This window comes from Miniopterus schreibersii, assembly GCF_964146895.1.
Source record: "Miniopterus schreibersii genome assembly, chromosome: X".
NCBI lineage: Eukaryota > Metazoa > Chordata > Mammalia > Chiroptera > Miniopteridae > Miniopterus > Miniopterus schreibersii.
The window spans coordinates 106,362,835-106,383,976 of NC_138104.1; the positions used below are offsets into that span (position 1 = coordinate 106,362,835).

The 21,142-nt window shown below is 48.2% G+C and overlaps 1 protein-coding gene across 1 annotated transcript in view; it reads left to right on the forward strand.

Moving 5' to 3' along the window:
* Positions 1–12,008, forward strand: part of CRLF2 (cytokine receptor like factor 2) — a 19,756-nt gene extending 7,748 nt beyond the window's left edge. Inside the window, exons 3-8 of the mRNA XM_081126341.1 lie at positions 1,306–1,466; positions 3,720–3,853; positions 5,033–5,195; positions 6,323–6,428; positions 7,814–7,898; positions 11,431–12,008. Coding sequence (XP_080982467.1) covers positions 1,306–1,466; positions 3,720–3,853; positions 5,033–5,195; positions 6,323–6,428; positions 7,814–7,898; positions 11,431–11,712 — 931 coding nt within the window. The 3' untranslated portion in view covers positions 11,713–12,008. The remainder of the gene's footprint in view (positions 1–1,305; positions 1,467–3,719; positions 3,854–5,032; positions 5,196–6,322; positions 6,429–7,813; positions 7,899–11,430) is intronic.
* Positions 12,009–21,142: the final 9,134 nt, after the last annotated feature.

Sequence of the window (21,142 nt, forward strand, 5' to 3'; positions counted from 1 at the left end):
AGGCTTATTGACCTTGCCTTCTGCACACAAAGATACGAGCACACATGTGGGTGGAAGCGTTTTTGTTTGCCCCCCCCCCCCAATGCATTTAGTCTCAATTCTATCGAAATTGGTGTGCGACCTGTGGTTGCTTCTCTGCAGTTTGATAGCCTCCGAGATTAACAGAGAAGTCTAAAAGGGAGCGAAACTTGAAGATGAATTGATTTGGAAGATCAGACTCATGGGAAAAAAAAAAACATAACGGGCTAGATTTTCCAGCTGGTGGTAGAGATGAGTCACTTGAGTTTTTTTGAGCATGAGGGTTTTTTTTTGTGTGTGTGTTTTTTTTTTTTTCATTTATTACAGGAGTAAATTTTGATCTAGGTTTGAGGTCTTAAGGTTGAAGCATAAAGTGGTCTCAAGCTGGGTTCTTTTTTAAAAAACATTTTTATCGATTGCAGAGACAGGAAGGAGAGGGAGAGAGAGAGAGAGAAACATCAATGGTCAGAGTCATTGATTTACGGCCTCCTGCCCGCCTCCTATTGGGGATCGAGCCCGCAACCCGGGCATGTGCCCCAACCAGGAATTGAACCAGTGACCTCCGGTTCGTGGGTCAACATGCGACCCCTGAGCCACGCTGGTTGGGCTCAGGCTGGGTTCTAGGCTTCTAATATCGCAGGGAAGCTCAGAAAGACACCCCATCTTTGTACATCCCTATGAAAGTGTCTCTCAAGCCTGAGGACTGGTGACTCTGCAGGTCCAGTTGTAGCTGTATTCGTTCCTGCCCTAGTTCTGCAAGACCAGACGTCTGAGGTCCAGGGGTCCCAGGGCCGTGCACCCTCCAGAGGCTCCAGGGAGGGTCCTCCCTGCCTCTTCCAGCTCCTGGGGCCGCAGGCGTCCCCGGGCTGGTGGCCGCCTCCCTCCCGTCTCCACGTGGCTTCATCTCTGTGTCTGTGTCTCCGCTTCTGTCTCTTACAAGGACCCTGCCCTTGGATGTCGGGACCCCCCTGACCCAGGACGACCTCCTCTCACATCCCTCCACATAAGGCCCCATTCGCAGCTTTCTGGGATTAGCACTTGGGCACGCACGCATCTGGATCGTTACCCCCCAACCCACTCCAGCAGCTACTCAAAGGGGTTTAGCCACGTGAACGAGGGATTCTGTTGGGCCAGGTCTTGCTGTAGCTGTCCGCGGGGGGGGGGGGGGGGTGTTGTTGATGCGAATGAAGAAGGGACCCGATCTGAGCCCGTGGCAGGGAGGCTGAGCCAAGAAACGGGCCCGTAGACACGTCAAGGCGGCTAAATGGTTCCCTTTTTTAACCGCAGATTCCACAGAGAGGAACACAGCCAGTGCCCCAACTATATTCTTCAGCAAGGTCGCACGGTGGGGTGTCTCCTCGAGGCAGAAGGAGATAAAATCCTGTGGTTTTCCATCAGGAACGGGACCCAAACTCTTCTCTCGAAGAGTTTATGGATCAGTGACTATCGTAAGTGCCCAGAAGAGACAGCATTGCCCTTTCTGCTCTAGAGTCCAGCACCCCATTTCCACCCCAACGCAGAAGACCCCAGTCCCCCAGAACCTTCCATCTCCATGCACTCAAGAGACAGAGATGCATCCACCCTGAGGGGGAGACCAGAGGACTCTGCAGGTTGTGATTGAACAGAATGAGCCAAAGAGGCTTCAGTGCCTTTGCCTCCAAACACCAGGAGAGAGACACCCCCTCAAGGCCTCAATCCCACCCCACTGATTTTCCTTAAGTGCCCCGAGGTCCTGTCGTTCACCTTGGGTTAGAAAATATCGCAGAAATGTAGGAGCCCTCTCTCCAAAATTTGTCGTCTTCATTCTCTATTTCTGTGAGATCGCGGTGTTTTTTAAAATATGTTTTTATTGATTTGAGAGAGAGAGAGGGGAAGGGAGGGGGAGAGAGAGAGAGGAATATGGTTGAGAAACATCCGTTGGCTGCCTCCTGCACGCCCCCTGCTGGAGACTGAGCCCCAAACGCCCAACATGTGCCCCGAGGGGGAATTGAACCGGCGACCTCTTGGCGCTCAATCCACTGAGCCGCACTGGCCGGGAGTGTTTTGTGTTTTTAGGGATGGGTGTCAAAGGTCCGTCTCAGAATCCGATGAGGCCTACGGATGCCCTACTGATAAAATCCCTCGTCGACGCCGCACGAGCTTCCCGAGGCTGTCGTAACAAATTCCCCGAAACTGGGCGGCTGAAAGTCAACGTTTGTAGTCTCGCTGCCCAGGAGGCCGGGAATCCAAAAGGAAGGTGTCCACGGGGCTGGTTCCTACTGCAGGCTCTCAGCGGAAATCTGTCCCATGCCTCAGCGATAGCTTCTGGGGGCTTCTGGAAACACTCAGCATTCCTCAGCTTATAGATGCATCACCCCGATCTCTGCCTGTGTCTGCCCACGACCTACGCTATGCGTGTGCGTCTCTTTTCTTCTTATAACACCACTCAGGTTGGTTTAGAGCCCACCTTACGTCAGTACAACCTCACCTTGTCTTAAATAGTCGCACCTGTGATGATCTTAGTTTTTTAAAATTTATCTGTGCTGTTGAAAGTATTACCGATGCCCCCCTTTATTTTTCCCATGGACCTCCCCACCAGCCCCAGGCCTTCCCCGCAGTATTGTCTGTGTCCATGGGTTATGCATAGATGCATATAAGTTCTTTGGTTAATCTCTGCCCATCCCTTTCCCTCTGAGATCCCTCAGTCTGTTCCATATTCCATGTCTCTGCATCTATCTTTTTGTCAGTTTATAATGTTTATTAGATTCCACATGTGAGTGAGATCATGGGGATACTTGTCTTTCTCTGCCTGGCTTATTTCACTCAGCATAATCCTCTCCAGGTCCCTCTATGCTGTCCCGAAGCGTAAGAGCTCCTTTTTCACAGCTGCATAGTATTCCATGTGTGTAAAGGATCATCCTCTGATGTGGGTTGCCTACTTAAGGAGACCCTACTTACGGGATCCTTTTTCACGGCTGCATAGTATTCCACGTGTGTAAAGGATCGTCCTCTGACGTGGGTTGCCTACTTAAGGAGACCCTACTTAAGGGATCCTTTTTCACAGCTGCATAGTATTCCACGGTGTAGATGTACCGCAGGTTTTTTATCCACTTATCTACTTGGGCTGTTTCCAGATCTTTGCTATTGTAAACGTGATGATCCTGTTTTGAAATGCCATCCCATTTTGAGGTACTAGGGGTTAGGGCATCAACCTGTGTTTTTTGAGGGGGCATAATTCATACTATAAAGTACACCCAGAATTTTTCATGCCGTTTCAAGAAGCTCCTTCCAGGACCCAACGATAGCTCTTCGGAGCTCAGGTTAAAATCTCTATTATAGCCCGGTCGGCGTGGCTCAGTGGTTGAGCATCGACCTCGGAATCAGGAGATCACGGTTCGATTCCGGGCGCGTGCCCAGGTTTCAGGCTGGACCCCCAGTAAGGGGTGCGCAGGAGGCAACTGATCAGTGACTCTCATCATTGATGTTTCTCTCTCTCTGTCCCTCTCCCTTCCTCTCTCTGACATCAATTTAAAAAACCCAAAAAACCTCTATTATAAATGGACTAAGGACAAGGGAACCCCAAATTCCCATAAGGCATTAAAGGAAGAATCAACCCTGGCAGAAGGAAATGATTCTGAGCAAACTTACCCCTGTCACTGTGGAGACGTGGGATGCCCCTCTTTGTAGAAGCTACGGTCACTGTGTTTTCTCTCTTTTCTCAGTGAAGCCCAACTCCCCGAAAGATCTGAACTTCTCGTGGCATCAGGAAGCGATGACAGTGACATGTTCCAATCTGCCCTACGGGGGCCTCTTGTATGAAGTTCAGCACAAAAGCGCTTTTGACACAACGTGGCAGGTGAGTGGGGTGGGAGATTCTCGGGGCTATTGAGACAAAACATCCCCAAGATGCTAACTCTGAGGACACGTGAGAAAGAGAGAAAGAGAGAGAGAGAGGCAGTGATATTAAGATTTCTTTAAAGGATTTGGTCTGTGGTTATAGGCCAGCAGGCTAGAAACTGAGGGAGGGTTCAAGGTCATGGTCTTTAGGCCCAATTCCTCTTTCTCTGAGAAGTTCTCACGTCACACCTTCAACTGATTAGGTGAGGCCCACCCACATGAAGGAGTGATGTAAATGCAACTGATTAGGGATGTTAATTACATCTACAAAAAAATTACCTTCCCAGCAGCATCTGGAGTGGCGTTTGAGCAAATAACTAGACGCCCGGTCTGCACCCAGTAGAATAGCATAGCTGCTCATCAAAGGAATGAAAATTAGAGCCACAGTCGGCACAGGGGATTTGCCTAAACAGCAGGCAAAAAATAAAAAATAAAATAATAATAACACGTGAGGCTATTCAATGACACTCAGCATCAATAAACTCGGAGGGCTTGTCTGTGGTCTGACTTCTGATCCCTGTTTTAGACACTAAAAAAAAAAAAAAAAAAAATCAAAATGTGATTGAGTTTTTACATAAAAAGATGTGTCCTGGAGAATTATCTAAAATAAATACAGCCCGGGCTGATGTGGCTCAGTGGTTAGAGCGTCGGCCTGCACACCGAAGGGTCTCGGGTTCGATTCCCAGCCAAGGGCACGTACCTGGGTTGCAAGTTGGATCCCCGGCCCCCCGGTTGGGACCCGTGTGGGAGGCAACCTATCGATGTGTCTCTCTCACATCCATGTGTCTCTCTGTCTCTTTCACTCTCTCTGAAAAGCAATGGAAAAAATATCCTCAGCTGAGAATAAAAAATAATAATAATAATAAGAGGAATTACGGGTCACCTCTCAGTGATTCTTCGTGAGCATCGGAGGTGGTGTTTGCTGTAAAGGATTTGTTCCTGTTTGGAGGGGAGCATGGAGGTGCTGACCCATCTGTTTGGGGTTGTTTTTTTTTTGCTGTTGTTTTGAGGCCACAGATCTGGGCAGAAAGAGAAACTCACACAAAATTCCCCAAGAGAAGGAAACTTGAGTTTCAGGCAAAAAGACAAAAAGCCCAGGTCAGGTCGCCCATCCTCCTGTTTGCTTTCCTCCCTCCAGTCTGACGTGAGAGACACCTGCAACGTTACGATCAACGGCCTGGATGGTGACAAATGTTACTTCTTCCGGGCCAGAGTGATGACCACGGAGTCCAGCCATGGCCCCGAAGCCCACCCCAGCGACTGGTCCGAGGTGACACACCGTCAGAAGGGTGAGCCGCGAGGTAATGCTCCTTACGCGGCGGCCCGACGCCATCCAGGGCCCGCAGCCTGGCTCTGCTGGTGGGCGGGAGGGGGCTCCTGAAATCACACGTGACCTCATTCCTCGTCCAGGGATCGACTTGAAGGCCATGCCTCCACTTGGGTTTCTCTCCAGCCAGTCTTTTCAGTGGGGCTAATTTTTATTTTTTACTTCTTTTGACTTAGCAACACTAATAACAAGAACCGTTTATGGATGGTTGTTGATATAGGTATAGGTGGGTAAGTAGTTATATAGATAAATAGATAAATGATAGGATTTGTTAAATACTTGATAGATGATTGATGGATGGGTGGATGGATAGATGGACAGACAGATAGATGTTGGATGGATGGATGGGTGGATGATGGATGGATGGACAGATAGATGCTGGATAGATGGATGGACAGATGATGGATGGACGGGTGATGGATGGATGGATGATGGATGGATGGATGGATGGATGGATGGATGGATGAGTGGATGATGGATGGATGGATGGATGGATGATGGATGGATGGATGGATGGATGAGTGGATGATGGATGGATGGATGGATGGATGGATGGATGGGTGGATGGATGGATGGACAGACAGATAGATGTTGGATGGATGGATGGATGGATGGGTGGATGATGGATGGACAGATAGATGTTGGATAGATGGATGGACAGATGATGGATGGACGGATGATGGATGGATGGATGGATGGATGGATGGATGATGGATGGATGGATGGATGGATGGACGGACAGATAGATGTATGGATGGATGAGTGGGTGATGGATGGATGGACAGATGATGGATGGACGGATGATGGATGGATGGATGGATGATGGATGGATGATGGATGGATGGATGGATGGATGGATGGATGAGTGACTGACTGGTGACAGCAAAAAGCCAGCTTTGACATCCTCAATGCTCATACCTGTGGTTACACTACCTGCCTGGTGTGTTCTATGCAGAGACACCTTCTCTCTTTCCAACTTAAATCAAGATTTGCTGACACACTGACATTTATACGGGGGGGGGGGATGGTGGGGGGGGGCTGGCGCTCAATCGAGCATCGTGTGGACATCTAACAGCACCCGTTCCGTCTGTCTTGCCGTAGCTTCATGCCAGGAGAAAACGCTTTTCTCAAGATTCGTTTTCATTTACTGCATGGTGGCCTCGCTGACGCTGTTCCTTTTCGTCTTGTGCCTGTGGAAGATATGGAGGTAAGGATGACCCCCGCGGGGCCCGTTGGGCACACGGGCAGAGGGCTTTGCTTCCAACAGGTCCAAGAAGTGGGGGAGAAGAAGAGCCTTCCAGTGGTTATTTACCGGAGCATCGCATCCAAAACAGCTCCTCCAGTTTTTGTTGCTGTTAATTCTCACCAGAGGATATATATTTTTTTCCCATAGATTTTTTTAGAGACAAGGGAAGGGAGGGAGAGAGAGAGAGAAACATTGATGTGAAAGACACATTGACTGGGAGGAACGCACCCCGACCGGGGCCAGGGATCGAACCTGCACCCCAGGTACGTGCCCTTGACCGGGGATCTAACCGGCGACCCTTCAGGGTGCTGGGACTGACGTTCTTACCGCCGAGCCAAACCGGCCAGGACCATGTCTGGAAGTTTGAATATCAAATTGAAATGACCCTCAAGGGCCACCGAGGGATAACCTATCACACAGGCCCTGTCTCTCCGTGTCCTACGAGGGGGAACTCAGCTGTATTGTTTCGTTGGAGCTGCCGGAACAACGGGCCACAAACTGGGGTGTCAAACAACAGACCTGTATCTCCCAGTCCTGGAGGCTGGAAGTCTGAGGTCCAGGTGTGGACAGGGCTGGTTTCTCCTGAGGCCTCTCTCCTTGGCACGGAGACGGGTGTCTCCTCCCTGTGTCCTCCATGTGCACCCACAAGCCTGGTATCCCTCTCCCTTGTCACAAGGACTCCTGTCATATTGAATTAGGATCGTGTAAAATTACAACCTCTTAGGTTCTGTGCACGGGGGTGTGTGAATTAAACTGACAAAAAGAGAAGACTAGGAGAAAAAGCATCTATTTCTCTATCAACGCAACATTTTTATGGGCATGGGGCATCACAGAAAATAAATTAAAACCCCGAACGCGGTTAGTCTGAGGGTGGGTAGTGGTTATATACCATTTTAACAATGAGCGGTAAATTGGGAAAAAGCGACTCGGCGAAGGTACCGGGGTTTGAAGCTCTACGGGGGGTTAATGGCGCGAAGGTGAGCCGAAAATGTGCGAAGGAAACGAACGGTAGATAAAGGTTCTCCGCGCAGAATTATCTCGATGTCACCTCCGGAGATAAGACTCTTTCTCCATTTCCTGGTGAGGGGGGCGGCGGGGAGAGGGGGCGCCTCCCTCGAACGGAAACTTCCTTTGCAAAACGGGGGTATGGATGCCTCGCTTTTAGGCAGACGGGGGAGGGCCGAGAGGCAGAGACATCCTCTTGGTGGCCTTCAGCTCCAAACAGTCCGTATCCCAATAGTGGATATTGGGGGCGTAGCTCCCTGATGGCCATCGGCCCCCACCTTGATGACCTCGGAAGTCCAGGGAGTTACCCCGTCTGACCAGACTCTCCCGGACCCTTTCAGGGTTAAGAAGCTGCTCATGCCCAATGTGCCTGACCCCAAATTCACCTTCCCTGGGCTCTTCGATTCCCACCACGGAAACTTCCAGGTAAGGGCCACCTGCCCCCCCTGGCGCGCTCCACAGGTGGTGATATCTCCCCACCCCGTGCGCCTGTCAAAGGAAGAAGCATTCAAACCTATAGAGAATTTTTGTGAGTTTATTTCAGCCAAACCGTCGACAACGCTCCGGGAAACGGCAGCTCTGCCCCTTGTTTTATGTGTCACAAGCCAAAGAGGAGACGTAAGGGGGTCCCCCTGAAATCCACGGGTGACGGATGCGGGGGAACCTCCGGGGTTGGGTAGAAAGTGAAATGACAGACACACGTCTTTTACTCAGGCGGGTGCAGGATGGTTGACTCAATTAACTCGATGACAACGAGGGGACGTGCGGTCTCTGCAGAGCGGGGCCTGGGCCCTGACGGGTCCGGAAAAAAGGGAAATTACCCTGACATCCCAGCGATTTGTTATCCCAGATGCAAAAAGACAAGACAGGCTCAGTTCCCGTAAACATGGACCTTTGTCAGGATGATTCAGGCCTAGGACCTGACGACCCTCCATAAACTGCTTTTAGTTTAAAAAGTTTTCGTTTCAGACCATCCCGTGGGGTTCCTTTCGGCCTCTGAGTTTGCAAGGCCGCCCGCAGGCCTCCCCTGAGCCCGTCGGGTGAGCGTGGGGCCCCTTTGGGCCTCCCCTGAGCCCGTCTGGTGAGCGTGGGGCCCCTTTGGGCCTCCCCTGAGCCCGTCGGGTGAGCATGGGGCCCCTTTGGGCCTCCCCTGAGCCCGTCTGGTGAGCGTGGGGCCCCTTTGGGCCTCCCCTGAGCCCGTCTGGTGAGCGTGGGGCCCCTTTGGGCCTCCCCTGAGCCCGTCTGGTGAGCGTGGGGCCCCTTTGGGCCTCCCCTGAGCCCGTCTGGTGAGCGTGGGGCCCCTTTGGGCCTCCCCTGAGCCCGTCGGGTGAGCGTGGGGCCCCTTTGGGCCTCCCCTGAGCCCGTCTGGTGAGCGTGGGGCCCCTTTGGGCCTCCCCTGAGCCCGTCTGGTGAGCGTGGGGCCCCTTTGGGCCTCCCCTGAGCCCGTCTGGTGAGCGTGGGGCCCCTTTGGGCCTCCCCTGAGCCCGTCTGGTGAGCGTGGGGCCCCTTTGGGCCTCCCCTGAGCCCGTCGGGTGAGCACGGGGCCCCTTTGGGCCTCCCCTTTGAGTTTCCCCTTGAGCCTCTGAAAGCAGCTGGTTGTCTTTTTTTTTTTTTTTTCCCTTTGGTTCCAGAGAGAGAGAGAGACACACACAGAAGCTGCAAGGCTCTATTTCTCAATCAACCCCAGCGATCACCACCGTGGCCCCCCCATCCCACCCCAACCGCCCGCCTCCTCGCCTCTGATCTCATCAGGAAGCTGGGTTCTTCCTCGGTTCCCCCTCTGCCGCCTGAAACTTCTGCTTTCCGACGTCCAGCCGTTGCTTCATTCACCGGGGAAGCACTCAGGGGGGCTGAGCCCCGGCTGGAGGGGAGGGAGGGTGCAGGGACCGGCCCCCACCCCGGGGAGCTCAGCAGGTGTGGGTATAAGACCAGGAGTGTGACCGGGGTTTTGTTTGTTCTCTGGGGCTGCCAGAAACTGGGGGCTCAAAACATCACAAATCCATCTTCTTTCCATCCTGGAGACCCGACCGAGGGTGTCCCAGGGCCGAGCTCCCTCCAGAGGCCCCAGGGACGGTCCTTCTTGCCTCTTCCAGCTCCTGGGGCTCCAGGCGTCCCCGGGCTGGTGGCCTCCTCCCTCCCGTCTCTGTGTGTCTTCTCCTCTGTGTCTGTGTCTCTTCCAAGGGCTCTGCCCTTGGATGTCGGGCCCCCCTGACCTAGGACGACCTCATCTCAGAGCCTTCACTTCATCCCATCTGCAGAGACCCTGTTTTCTAATAAATTCACAAATTTCAGATTCACAAATTCTGGAGGTCAGCCCGGCCAGCGTGGCTCAGCGGTTGAGCCAACCGATGATCTAAGAGATTGCAGTTGGGGGGCTCAGTCTCCAGTAGGGGGCATGCACGAGGGAGCTGATCAATGACCCTCTCTCATCACTGATGTTTCTGCTTCTCTCTCCCTCTCCTGTCCTCTGTCTCTAAAATCAATAAAGACATAGTTAAAAAATTTCTAGGGCTCAGGACTTGGGGGGTATATATTTAAAAGAGAGAAAAAAAAAAACCACCCAAAAACCTTTCCTCTAACCTCTTATGTGCTGTGCCGGAGGTCTGTAAATTAAATCGACCAAAAAAAAAAAAAAGATGAAAAAGACTGATTAACAGGAGAAAATGTTTATTTCCTATGCACATGACATGTGGGGGAGCTCACAGGAAAGATGTAAAAACTCCAAAGAGGTGGTTCCACGCGGGGCTGATACGCATTTTATCACAGGGCGATGGAGTCGGGAGAAGAGATGAGACCAAGGAAAGGGGGTCTGGGGCTCGCGAGGGGCAGGGAACGTGTGGACAGGGGACTGGGACGTGCCTGATAAGTAAGGTTTATTAGTCAAGTTCTCGCTGGGTCGGGCCGGACCGGGAAGGGAAAGTGGAGAATATTTCCTAATGGAAATTTTCTGTACAAAGGGGAAATTCACGGCAGAAAGAGGGCAGACGGCTCCTGCTGTGTTTGCTCTTTTTAAATGGCTTTCAGCTCAAAACAACCCTGCAGCCAACCAGCCTCTTTGGGGGTGGCCTGAAGGGAGAGGGGAGGCAGGTGGAGAGGACAGGAGGACACGGTGCTGTTCTCCTTGCGCTAAGACCACACTGGTGTTCGAGACATCGACTGGTCGGTTGCTTCCCCCACGTGCCCCCCGACCAGAGTCAGGGATCGAACCCGCAAACCAGGTACGTGCCCTTGACGGGGAATTGAACCTGCGACCCTTTGGTCTGCGGGGCTCACCACTGAGCCACACCAGCCAGGGCTAGACCTGCCTTTTATCATCACAAAGCCTCTGTGAAGATGCTGAATTCGAGTCCTTTACGGCTCTATTGCGAGTGGCATTTCCATGGAAAGGGCATGTTGGGGTGCTTGGCTGGGGAACCCTTGCACCAATCCCCCTACAGGAGTGAGCTGGGTTTTTTTTCTTTTTTTTTGCATTTTTAAAAATTTATCTTTATTGTTGAAAATATTACAGATGTCTCCCTTTTCCCCCCATTTGATACCTTCCTCCCCACTCCCCCCTTCCCAGGCCTTCCCCCACTATTGTCTGTGTCTGTGGGTGATGCATATAAATTCGTTGCTTAATCTCTTCCCATCCCCTCCTTCCCCCCTTCCCTCTGAGCTCCCTCAGCCTGCTCCATGTTTCTATGTCTCTGGATCTATTTTGTTCATCCGTTTATTTTGTTTATTAGATTCCACATAGGAGTGAGATCATGGGATACTTGTCTTTCTCTGTCTGGCTTATTTCACTCAGCATAATATTCTCCAGGTCCCTTCCTGCTGTCCCAAAGGGTACGAGATCCATCTTTTTCACAGCTGCATAGTATTCCACGGTGTAGATATACCACAGCTTTTTTAAATCCACTCATCCACTGATGGGCACTTGGTTTTCTTGCATTTGAATAAAGATGCTTTGTCCCCGCAGGAATGGATTAAGGATACGCAGAACGTCACCCACTTGAATAAGACGGAGGACCGGGAGCAGGAATGTGTCCTGGAAGAGGCCCTGGTCATCCAGCTGCCCAAGACCGAGGCCGAGACACCCGAGACGACGATGACAAGCTCATTGTGCCTGCAGACGGCCGAGAAAGAAGCAGCTGCTGGGGAACCCGGGCCGCTCCCTTGTCAGCCCCCCCAGGGAGGAGAGATGCTCTGTCTCAAGGGCTTCATGTTTGTGATGAGTGACAACTCTTATGTGACGCTATGAGGGGCTGCAAACTAAAAACCAACTTTGGGTCTGTGCTGACATTTACAGACTGAGGGGAACTTCTCAGAGACTCGACGCCCATCCCCATGTAGGGGAGACCCTGGAGCAATGATGCCAACATCTCAGGGTCACCGAAGACCCCAATCCTATCTCCCGCTCAGTGCTTTTCCAGAGTCAGCTTTGACCCCACGGGAATAATTATTCAAGGGCTCGAAGGCAGATTTATTGCATGAGGGAGGCGATTGGTTGGAGCGGTTCTTTGCTCTTGTAGCTGATGTTTTCACATAAAGTCGAGCAATTTCTGGGATCCCTTGTTACTCAGAACATGGATCCAGCAAGCGAGCCTGGGAGGCTCACGATGTGAAAGGAACCCTGCTCCCCAAATGCCCACCAGCCACCCCACTCAGCTTGCAAGAACTGGGGCCATTTCCTTCCAGAGACTCCATTCTGCTTCCTGAGTCCACACCAGTGACATTCATCGTGTCTGGGAGGTATTTGAATTTCTGAATGCTCTGTGCGTAGTCCCCTGAGGCATCCCCCGCTGAGTGTAGGTGACACCGGACACCGAGGGTCAGAGGCCACCTGTCGCTACTTGAGCCACATTAAGCAGAGACAGGGTTGAATCATACATGAGCGTTTATTCCAATAATGCCGGCAGCAGGGGAGAGCAGTCGGTCACCCTGGAAATTTTGCTCTGACCCCCCCTCCCACCACCACCAGTTGGCTGATTTTTTTTTTTTTTATCAGTTAGGGAGAAAATAACTCGGTGCAGCTGTGAGTTGCAAGTGTCACAGGGAAAGGGGAGGGGAGGGTCTGCAGCCGGGCCTTCAGGAGCTCAAAGTCCGGTAACCAGGCGGCTGACCGTCTGTGACGTTCCAAAGACCTCAGCTCGTTCCTGGGACCCGAGAACGGTCAGCGTTCCTGAGGCCAACTCCCGGAGGGGGGTCAGGGTCCGGGGGCAGCAACCAAATCAAAGCCCGTCCTGTCCTTGGTCTGTTCTCAAAATGCATTTCTTTTCCGCCGGACGGACCCCCCGAGGCGTCTTATCTTCTTGACAGCCTTGTTTCGCCCTCCAGCTTCCCGGGGTCCGTAAGAAAACCTCTTATCGAGAGTCTGTAAGGTGAACAATTATCAAACGACTGCGGCTCTGTTCTTAGCACGCGCCCTTCCCCCCATCGTATGTAATCGTTCTCATTTTTTTCATCGAAATAAAGATTAAAAAAAAAAAAAAGAGTTGTCACGAGAACCATGGTGAGATTGAAGTAGGACGCTGATGTGACTGCAGATAGCACAAAACATGCGTCGCTTTATCTCCTCGGGTTTCTAGATTGTGCCGGAAGCTTCTAGATTGTTCAGATCTCGGTGCCTTACCTTGGGGTGGAGTTTACCTCCCTTCTCTGCGCCGGGTGCAGCCGGTTATCATTGCTCAGGCACTTGGACTCTGCAATTAGAAAAAGCATCTTTTCACCCCCCTGCCCCCCAAAACACGTGTCTTCCAACACAACAGGGAGAGAACACTGTGTCATTGAAATAGCGCAAAATCCAGAATGCAAATGGCATCGCCGACCACCCGCCAAGAAGTTGTAGAGACCGACAAAAATCCCACCTTTTTTTAAAAAAAAAAATTAAAAAATGTTTTTTATTGATTTTAGAGACAGAGAGAGAAACATCAACATCGATCGGCTGCCTCCTGCACGCCCCCTATTGGGGATCGAACCCACAACCCGGGCATGTGTCCTGACCGGGAATCGAACCAGTGACCCCCCGGTGCCCAGGGCAAGGAGCAACCACTGAGCATCACCATCCAGGGCTGGTCCGCATTTTAACTAAAAGTCCCATCATGGTCTCGAGGCCCAAATCATGGCATCTTATCACCCAGGAGACAGGAGCAGCTGGATGCCTACTGTGGATGCTTAAAACACACAGGACATTCAATTAGGTTTTTAATAGGAAATAAAATAAAATAAAATAAAATAAAATAAAATAATAAAATAAAATAATAAAATAAAATAAGAATAAAATAAAATAAAATAATAAAACAAAATAAAATAATAAAAATAAAATAAAATAAAAAATTAAATTAAATTAAAAATAAAATAAAATAATAAAATAAAATAAAATATAAAAATAAAATAAAAATAAAAATAAAATAAAATAAAATAATAAAATAAAAAAATAAAATAAAATATAAAATAAAATAAAATAAAATAATAAAATAAAATAAAATAAAATAAAATCCCTGACATTGGCCAGGCCCGCCGAGGTGCTTCTGGTTACTTAGGCAAAAATACATCGTAAAAATGTCTATGTTTTGTTGGTAACCCTGCTTGCTACATTTTCATGCTTTTCTCTATTAAAAAAAAAAAAATCCCCTGAGATGAATATTTAACAGCTACACAGGGTGCCTGTGTCCGCCTGCCAGAAAAACACACACATAAAAACACACACATAAAAAAAACCCACACACACATGAATTTAAAAGGAGGCAACCCTGTCTTAAGTCAAAATCACTTTTTTTTACTCAGTTTTTTTGATGCAAAATTAAGTTAAACACACACACACTCACCTCTCCACCGTCTAAAATCCCCAGATCCCTGCATGTACATTCTCCTGAATAGTAAAATTTTATGAACAACCGAGCAAGAGACTTCCTAGTATGTTACTTCAACGGCCTGGATTTCTCGGTCGTCTGTTTCCCTTGGTAAGATTTAAAAAAATAAAATAAAATAATAATAATTGTAGAAGAGGAAATTTTTAGTGTTTCTCAGCAAACCACACGGATTTGACAGCCGGGTGGTCTCTGCGTCAGATGCCGGAAATAGGAGATTTTTTTTTTTAGCAGAAGGGCTTTCTAAATTCCTGCATCATTGGGGCACACGCCTTTCCATCTGAAACTCCTGGGAGGGAAACGGTCGTAAATGGTAGTGAGAAGGCCGTGTTTTTTGCACGGCGACCACCGTTAACTATGGTGGGCTTGCCCACTTCTCAGGAATCAGGGCGGTCCCAGGCTTTCTGGGTTCCTTCAGGCATAAAATGTGAATGGCGTCCATCGGTCACCTACACGGACATCCCTTTTGCTGGCTCACGTTGGATGGAATATATATATATTTTTTGCAAATTTACCTTCTCCAGGGGAGGTGTCGTTCAAGATCCGAGTTCCCCAAAGCTGGGGAGACGATGATGGATTTTTATTTTTTGTTTGTTCCTTGTGTTATTGCTAATTCTCACCTGAGGATGTTATTTCCATTGATTTTTTTTTTTTTTTTTAAAGAGATGGTGGAAGGGAGGGAGGGAGAGGGAGAGAGAGAAAAACATAGATGTGAGAGAGATGCATCGATTGATTCCCTCCTGCACTTGCCTCAACGGGGGCTGGGGATCGAACCTGCAACCCAGGTACGTGCCCTTCACCTCGAATTGAACCCACGACCTTTTTTTTGTGTGTTGATGCTCTAACGACTGAGCAACATGGGCCAGGGCCTACCTGTATTATTTTTTTAAAATATATTTTTATTGATTTCAGAGGGAGAGACAGAGAGAAACATCAATGATGAGAGAGTCATTGATCGGATCCCCTGCTGGGGATGGAGCCCACAACCTGGACATGTGTCCTGACCGGAAATCGAACCTCAATCCCCTGGATCTTAGGTTGATGCTCAACCACTGAGCCACGCCGGCCGGGCCCTACCTGGATTTTTAATGCTATTTGCTTTACAGACTCAACTTCTGCTGTCTCATTTAAGCAATCTTCCCCTCTCCCAGGTTATAAATAGTTTCCTGTTCTCCCCCCTACACACACACTCAAAGAAGTTATAATAATTTTCTATTTATTACTAGGTGCTTATTCCATCTAGATATTTTCGTATGTAAACAGCGAGTTAGGCATCGTGTCAGTTAGCTACGCTGCGTAACAAATTATCACAAATTTCAATGCACCAGCCACATATACACTTTGTATCTCCCATTTCAGGGCTGGGTAGATACAATGTTGCCGAGCTACATTTTCAGCTCAGGGTCCGGTCACACGCGGCTGAAATCAAGGTGTCGGTCCTCAGGGCTGTGTTTCTCTCCGGAGGCTACAGGTAAAAATCCACTTCCAGATGCATTTATGGTGTTGGCAGAACTGGTCTTCTTTTCACACCTGGAATCTATCCGTTCACTTCTCCTGGTTTATTATTTTTTTAATCCTCAACTGAGGATATGATTTTATCATTTTTTTTTTGAGAGAGAGAGAGAGAAACGTCGATTGGTCGCTTCCCATATGAGCTCCAACCTGGAATCGAACCCGTTACCTAGGCATGAGCCCTGACCTGACATCAAACCTACTACCTTTTGGGGTACAGGTTGAACGCTCCAACCAAGTGACCCACCTGCCCAGGGCCTCTTCTGCTTTTCAGGCCTCATACGATTACATTTAGGTCCTCTTGTCCTAAACGCAATTGAGTAGAAGCCGTAATTACAATGGCAAAGTGCCCTTTTTTTTTTTTGTTTAAAATAATTCAAGATATTCATGGAATTGCTGCCAGGATGGGAAGGCCCCCAGGGACCAAACTCATGCCTATCACAGGGATTTAACTTAATGTTTTCTTTTCTTTTTAGATATGTTTTTATTGATTTCGGAGAGAGAAAGGGAGAGGGAGGGAGAGAGAGAAACACGGATGGGCCACCTCCTGCTCGCCCCCTGCTGGGGATCGAGCCCACAACCCCGGGCATGTGCCCTGACCTGGAATCGAACCAGCGGCCTCCTGGTTCATACGGTGGATGCTCAACCACTGAGCCACACCGGCCAGGCTATTTAATATTTTCTTTATGGGCTAATTGTCCATCAGCACCCACTTTCATGTGCATTTTTTCTCCGCTACGTCCCCTGTTCTGACAGCACGTCTTGTCCCTGCTGTTCCTCGACGGCCTTAATCTCAAAGCAACACACAGGCCAACGAGGCACATTTTGGGGGTGGTGTAGCTCTCGTGAGCAGCTGAACTTGGGGTTTCTAGGGGATCGTAGTTGGAAAGATAAGTGGTTTTCTGAGAATAACCGGAAGATAAGAGCCTGTGATAATCGGAGGAGCCCCCTAGAGAGGGAACTTGAGGTGGGTCTTTCTCTATTCTGAGTTCTGGGAACAGGGTCCGCCCTGAAAAGAAATTTATGGAGCTTAATTTCCTGGAAGCTGCCACTTTGGGTCAGATAAGGGAAGCCCCAAGAAGGCTTTTTTTTTTTTTTTTTCTTTTTTTTTTTTGTGAGAATCTGTTCACTCTCACATGTCTTCAGTTTAAAATAATCTTCACACGCACTTTGGGGTTCTGGGGGGGGGGATCCTCGCAAGGAGCAAACACACAAGAAACTGGAGCTAGCGTTTTGGGGGAAATGTGTGTTAATTTATTCTTAATGGGTCTAGCCCAGTGTATCTGGGGCTTCCCTTGATAAAAACAAAAAAAAAAACCCAAACAAGCCCTTTCCATGGAGCTGTTTTGCTCTCTGCAGGTGCCTGGGGAAGGCTGAGGAGGGAGGAGGGGTGGGTGGCCCCCTGACTCTTAGGGCTTGAGTGAGGCCAAGGGACAGCCAGAGGGGACAGCTGGGGACACGGGGGTGGGGGAAGCGGGGTTGTGCCTTCAATAGCCACATTTCTGTTAAATGAACCTACGATTTGGATCCTCAAACTATGTCCAATCGTCCGCCCCTCCCCAAATACAGTCAGCGAATTCTGCCAATCATGAAGCGATTGGATAACATAAAATAATAAATAACTTAGACATGTCGCGTCTCACTCCCCCAAACGGAGAATTCTATCCGGCCGACTTCACCTAGGAAACGAGAAAGGCATTTGAGAAACGGTGGAAAAGTCCAGAGGGAGGGAGTCTTGGGGGGAATTAGAACAAGAAGCAAGTTTTCACACAATATCCCCAAGGTGCCAGCGCCTTCCTGTCTCCAGGCCGAACTCAATCGATCAGAGTTTATTTTTAAAATATAAGCTGCCCCCCAAAAAGGGGGGGGGCACTTTCAACAATGATAAAGTCAGTGTTTATTAAAATACATCTCATTCGCAAAATGGAGCTATCGGCAGTTAAAGCGTATCTACATTTTTTTTTAGGGGGGGGACCCCCTGTATATTTAATAAATGCCCTGGCCGGTGTGGCTCAGTGGTTAGAGCATCCAGCCCTCGGACTGAAGGGTCCTGGGTTCGATTTGGGTCAAGGGCACGTATCTCAGTTGCAGGTTCGATCCCCGGCCCAGGTTGGGGCCCGGGCGGGAGGCAACCCATCCACGTGTCTCTCTCACATGGATGTTTTTCTCTCTCTCTCTGCCTTCCTCTCTCTCTCTCTCTGAAAATCAATGGAAAAAATGTCCTTGTGTGAACATAAACATAATAAATAAATAAAAATTATATATATATGTATATGCAGGATGTCCCTAAAAATGTAGACACACTTTAACAGCCAGTGGCTCCGTTTTGCAAATGAAATGCATTTTAATAAATCCTGCCTTTGTCACTATTCAAAGTGTGTGTCTACATTTTGGGGGGACACCCTATATATATATATATATAAATATATATTTAAAACCTTTATTTTTTTAAATTAATTTTTTTAAATTTATCTTTATTTTTGAAAGTATTACTGATGTCTCTTTTTTCTCCAGATTGACCCCTTCCACCTTGCACTCGGGCCTTCCCTATACCATTAAATGCTTATATATATAACCATTTATATATATAAATGAAATATATAGATGAAATATGAATATAAAAATATAAATATAAATATAAAATATAAATATAAACATAAATAATATAAATATAAATATAAACATAAATATAAATAATATAAATAAATATATATATATATATATATATATATATACATATATATATAAAATTATGTATATAGAACCTCCCGTCCCTGAGATGGGAAACTCAGTTTGCTCTACATGTTTCCAAAAACTGTGGTTTGACGTCCACTCTGGTGGTTTTTATCCATCTGCAGGCCACGGTCTGTATGGGGTGGGAGGTCAGGAAACTCCTCATTCATTCAGTCTCCGTCTCCCCACGTGGTTACAGCGCCCCCTGCTGTCACAAAATATTTTTTGTTTTGTTTTGTCTTTTACGCTGGGTTCATCCTAGACTCTCAGTTCAGGGGATTTATTTCAGATTCGGCACCAGGGCCGGTCCACTGAATTATTCCAGCTTTATAACGAATTGGGCATCTGACTCTGATAAAGTGAATTTTTTTTTTTTCTTTTGTCTCTCTTCCTCCCGCCCACTCCTCCCACTTCCTCTTTTGGGCTATTTTTAGCTTTTTTCCACTTCCACTTACATTTCACTTATTTATTTACTTTTATTTTTTAAAAATATATATTTTTTGATTTCAGAGACAGAGAGGGACAGGGAGAGAGAGAGAGAGAAATGCCAATGATGAGAGTCATGGATCGGCTGCCTCCTGCACGCCCCCTACTGGGGATCGAGCCCACAACCCGAGCATGTGCCCAGAGTGGGAATCGAACCCTAACCTCCTGGTTCGTAGGTCGATGCTCAACTGCTGAGCCATGCTTGCCGGGCTCCACACACATTTAAAAATCATCTTGTTGAAAATGCAACAGAAAAGACAAATACTGTATAATCTCACTTATACATGGAATCTAAGAAAAACAAAAAACAACAGCCAAAAAAACACCCATCAGAGAGCAGAATGGTAATTGCCAAGGGCTAGGTGTTGGGGATCATGAGAAAGCCGTGGTCTAAGGCAGGAGTGAGGAAGCTTTTTTCTGCCAAGGGCCATTTGGATATTTATAACATCATTCTGGGGCCATTCAAAATGATCAACTTAGAAATTAGCTATGAAAAAAGCTCCTAGATTTATTCACTTTTGAGACCCCCGTCCCCCCGCGATTGCCTTGGGAGGGTCAGACCAAAGGATTCAGGGCCAGAGGTTCCCCACCCCTGGTCTAAGGATTACAAACTTCCAGTTATCAGATGAGTAAGTACAACTCGGTGACTATAGTTAACAATCCGGAATCATAGAGTTGAAAATTACTAAGAAAACAGATTATAAATGTTCCCATCACACACACAGGGGTAAGTATGTGAGATGGTGTGTTAACCCCACGTTTCTAGGTGTATCACTCACCTATTCACACAGTAGACGAGTGGATAAAAAGGCTGTGGTACATCTACACCGTGGAATACTATGCAGCTGTGAAAAAGGTGGATCTCTTACCCTTTGGGACGGCAGGGAGGGACCTGGAGAGTATTATGCTGAGTGAAATAAGACAGAGAGAGAGACAAATATCCCCATGATCTCACTTATATGTGGAATCTAATGAACAAAATAAACTGACGGACAAAAGAGATCCAGAGACATGGAAGCATGGAGCAGATGGAGGGATCTCAGAGGAGAGGAGAGTGGGGAGAGATTAACCAAAAATTTATATGCATCCGTGCATAACCCATGGACACAGACAAAAGTGTGGGGAAGGCTGAGGCGGGGGGAAGGAATTGGGTGGAGGGGATCAATTGGGGAAAAATCTGGGACATCTGTAATACTTTCAACAATAAAAATAATTTTTTAAAAAAATTTCAGAATGTTATATGTCAAGTACATCTCAATAGACCTGGAAAAAATATAAGAAAACAGAAATTGGGAAACTAAGTTAAACACAAATTTTTTCTGATTTCGAGGGCGACTTGTCTACATGATATTTCTTCATTCCTGTTGCTCCCCGAGTCTGTTTCCCGAGAGGAAGAACCTTCCTCTTACGGGATCAGCCCCGATTTCCAGAAGAGGAAATTCAGTATTGATATCTTGCCACAAAACTTATTCAAAACCTGACCTACTACTGTCCTAATAATTCTCTTCCTTGAATCCCCGACCTGCCCCCGAATCCACGGCAGGATCCGATGCTGAGACTAAATCTCCTTACACCTCCTTTACGCTGGCAGTTTGCTTTTTAAAGACGCCGGCCGTTTAAAAAATTTTAAACATTGTATCTCATTGTGATAAGATCCCTGAGCACAATGTAACACATTTTGTAACAAATTTTTAAGCGTGTGAAACAGTATCGCCATTGACAGGGCAACACTTAGCAGGTGGCTGGAAGTTACTCACCTTGCAAACGGAAACCTGATACCCGTTGAACAATGAGTCCGGTGCCCCCCTCGGCCCAGCCCCTGGCGGCCACCATTGCAGTAGTTGATTCAATGAATTTGACTACGGTAGATACCGCCCATGAGTGTGGTCATGCAGAATTTGCAAAGAAGGCTTAATGGATGCCAGGCACATGCACGAAATAATCTGCAAAATGCAAATGAAAACCCAGGCCTTCCCCGCACTATTGCTGTGTCCCTGGCTTATGCACAGATGCATATAAATTCTCTGGTTCATCTCTTCCTGCCCCCCCCCCCCCCGAGATCCCTCCGTCTGCTCCATGCTTCCACGTCTC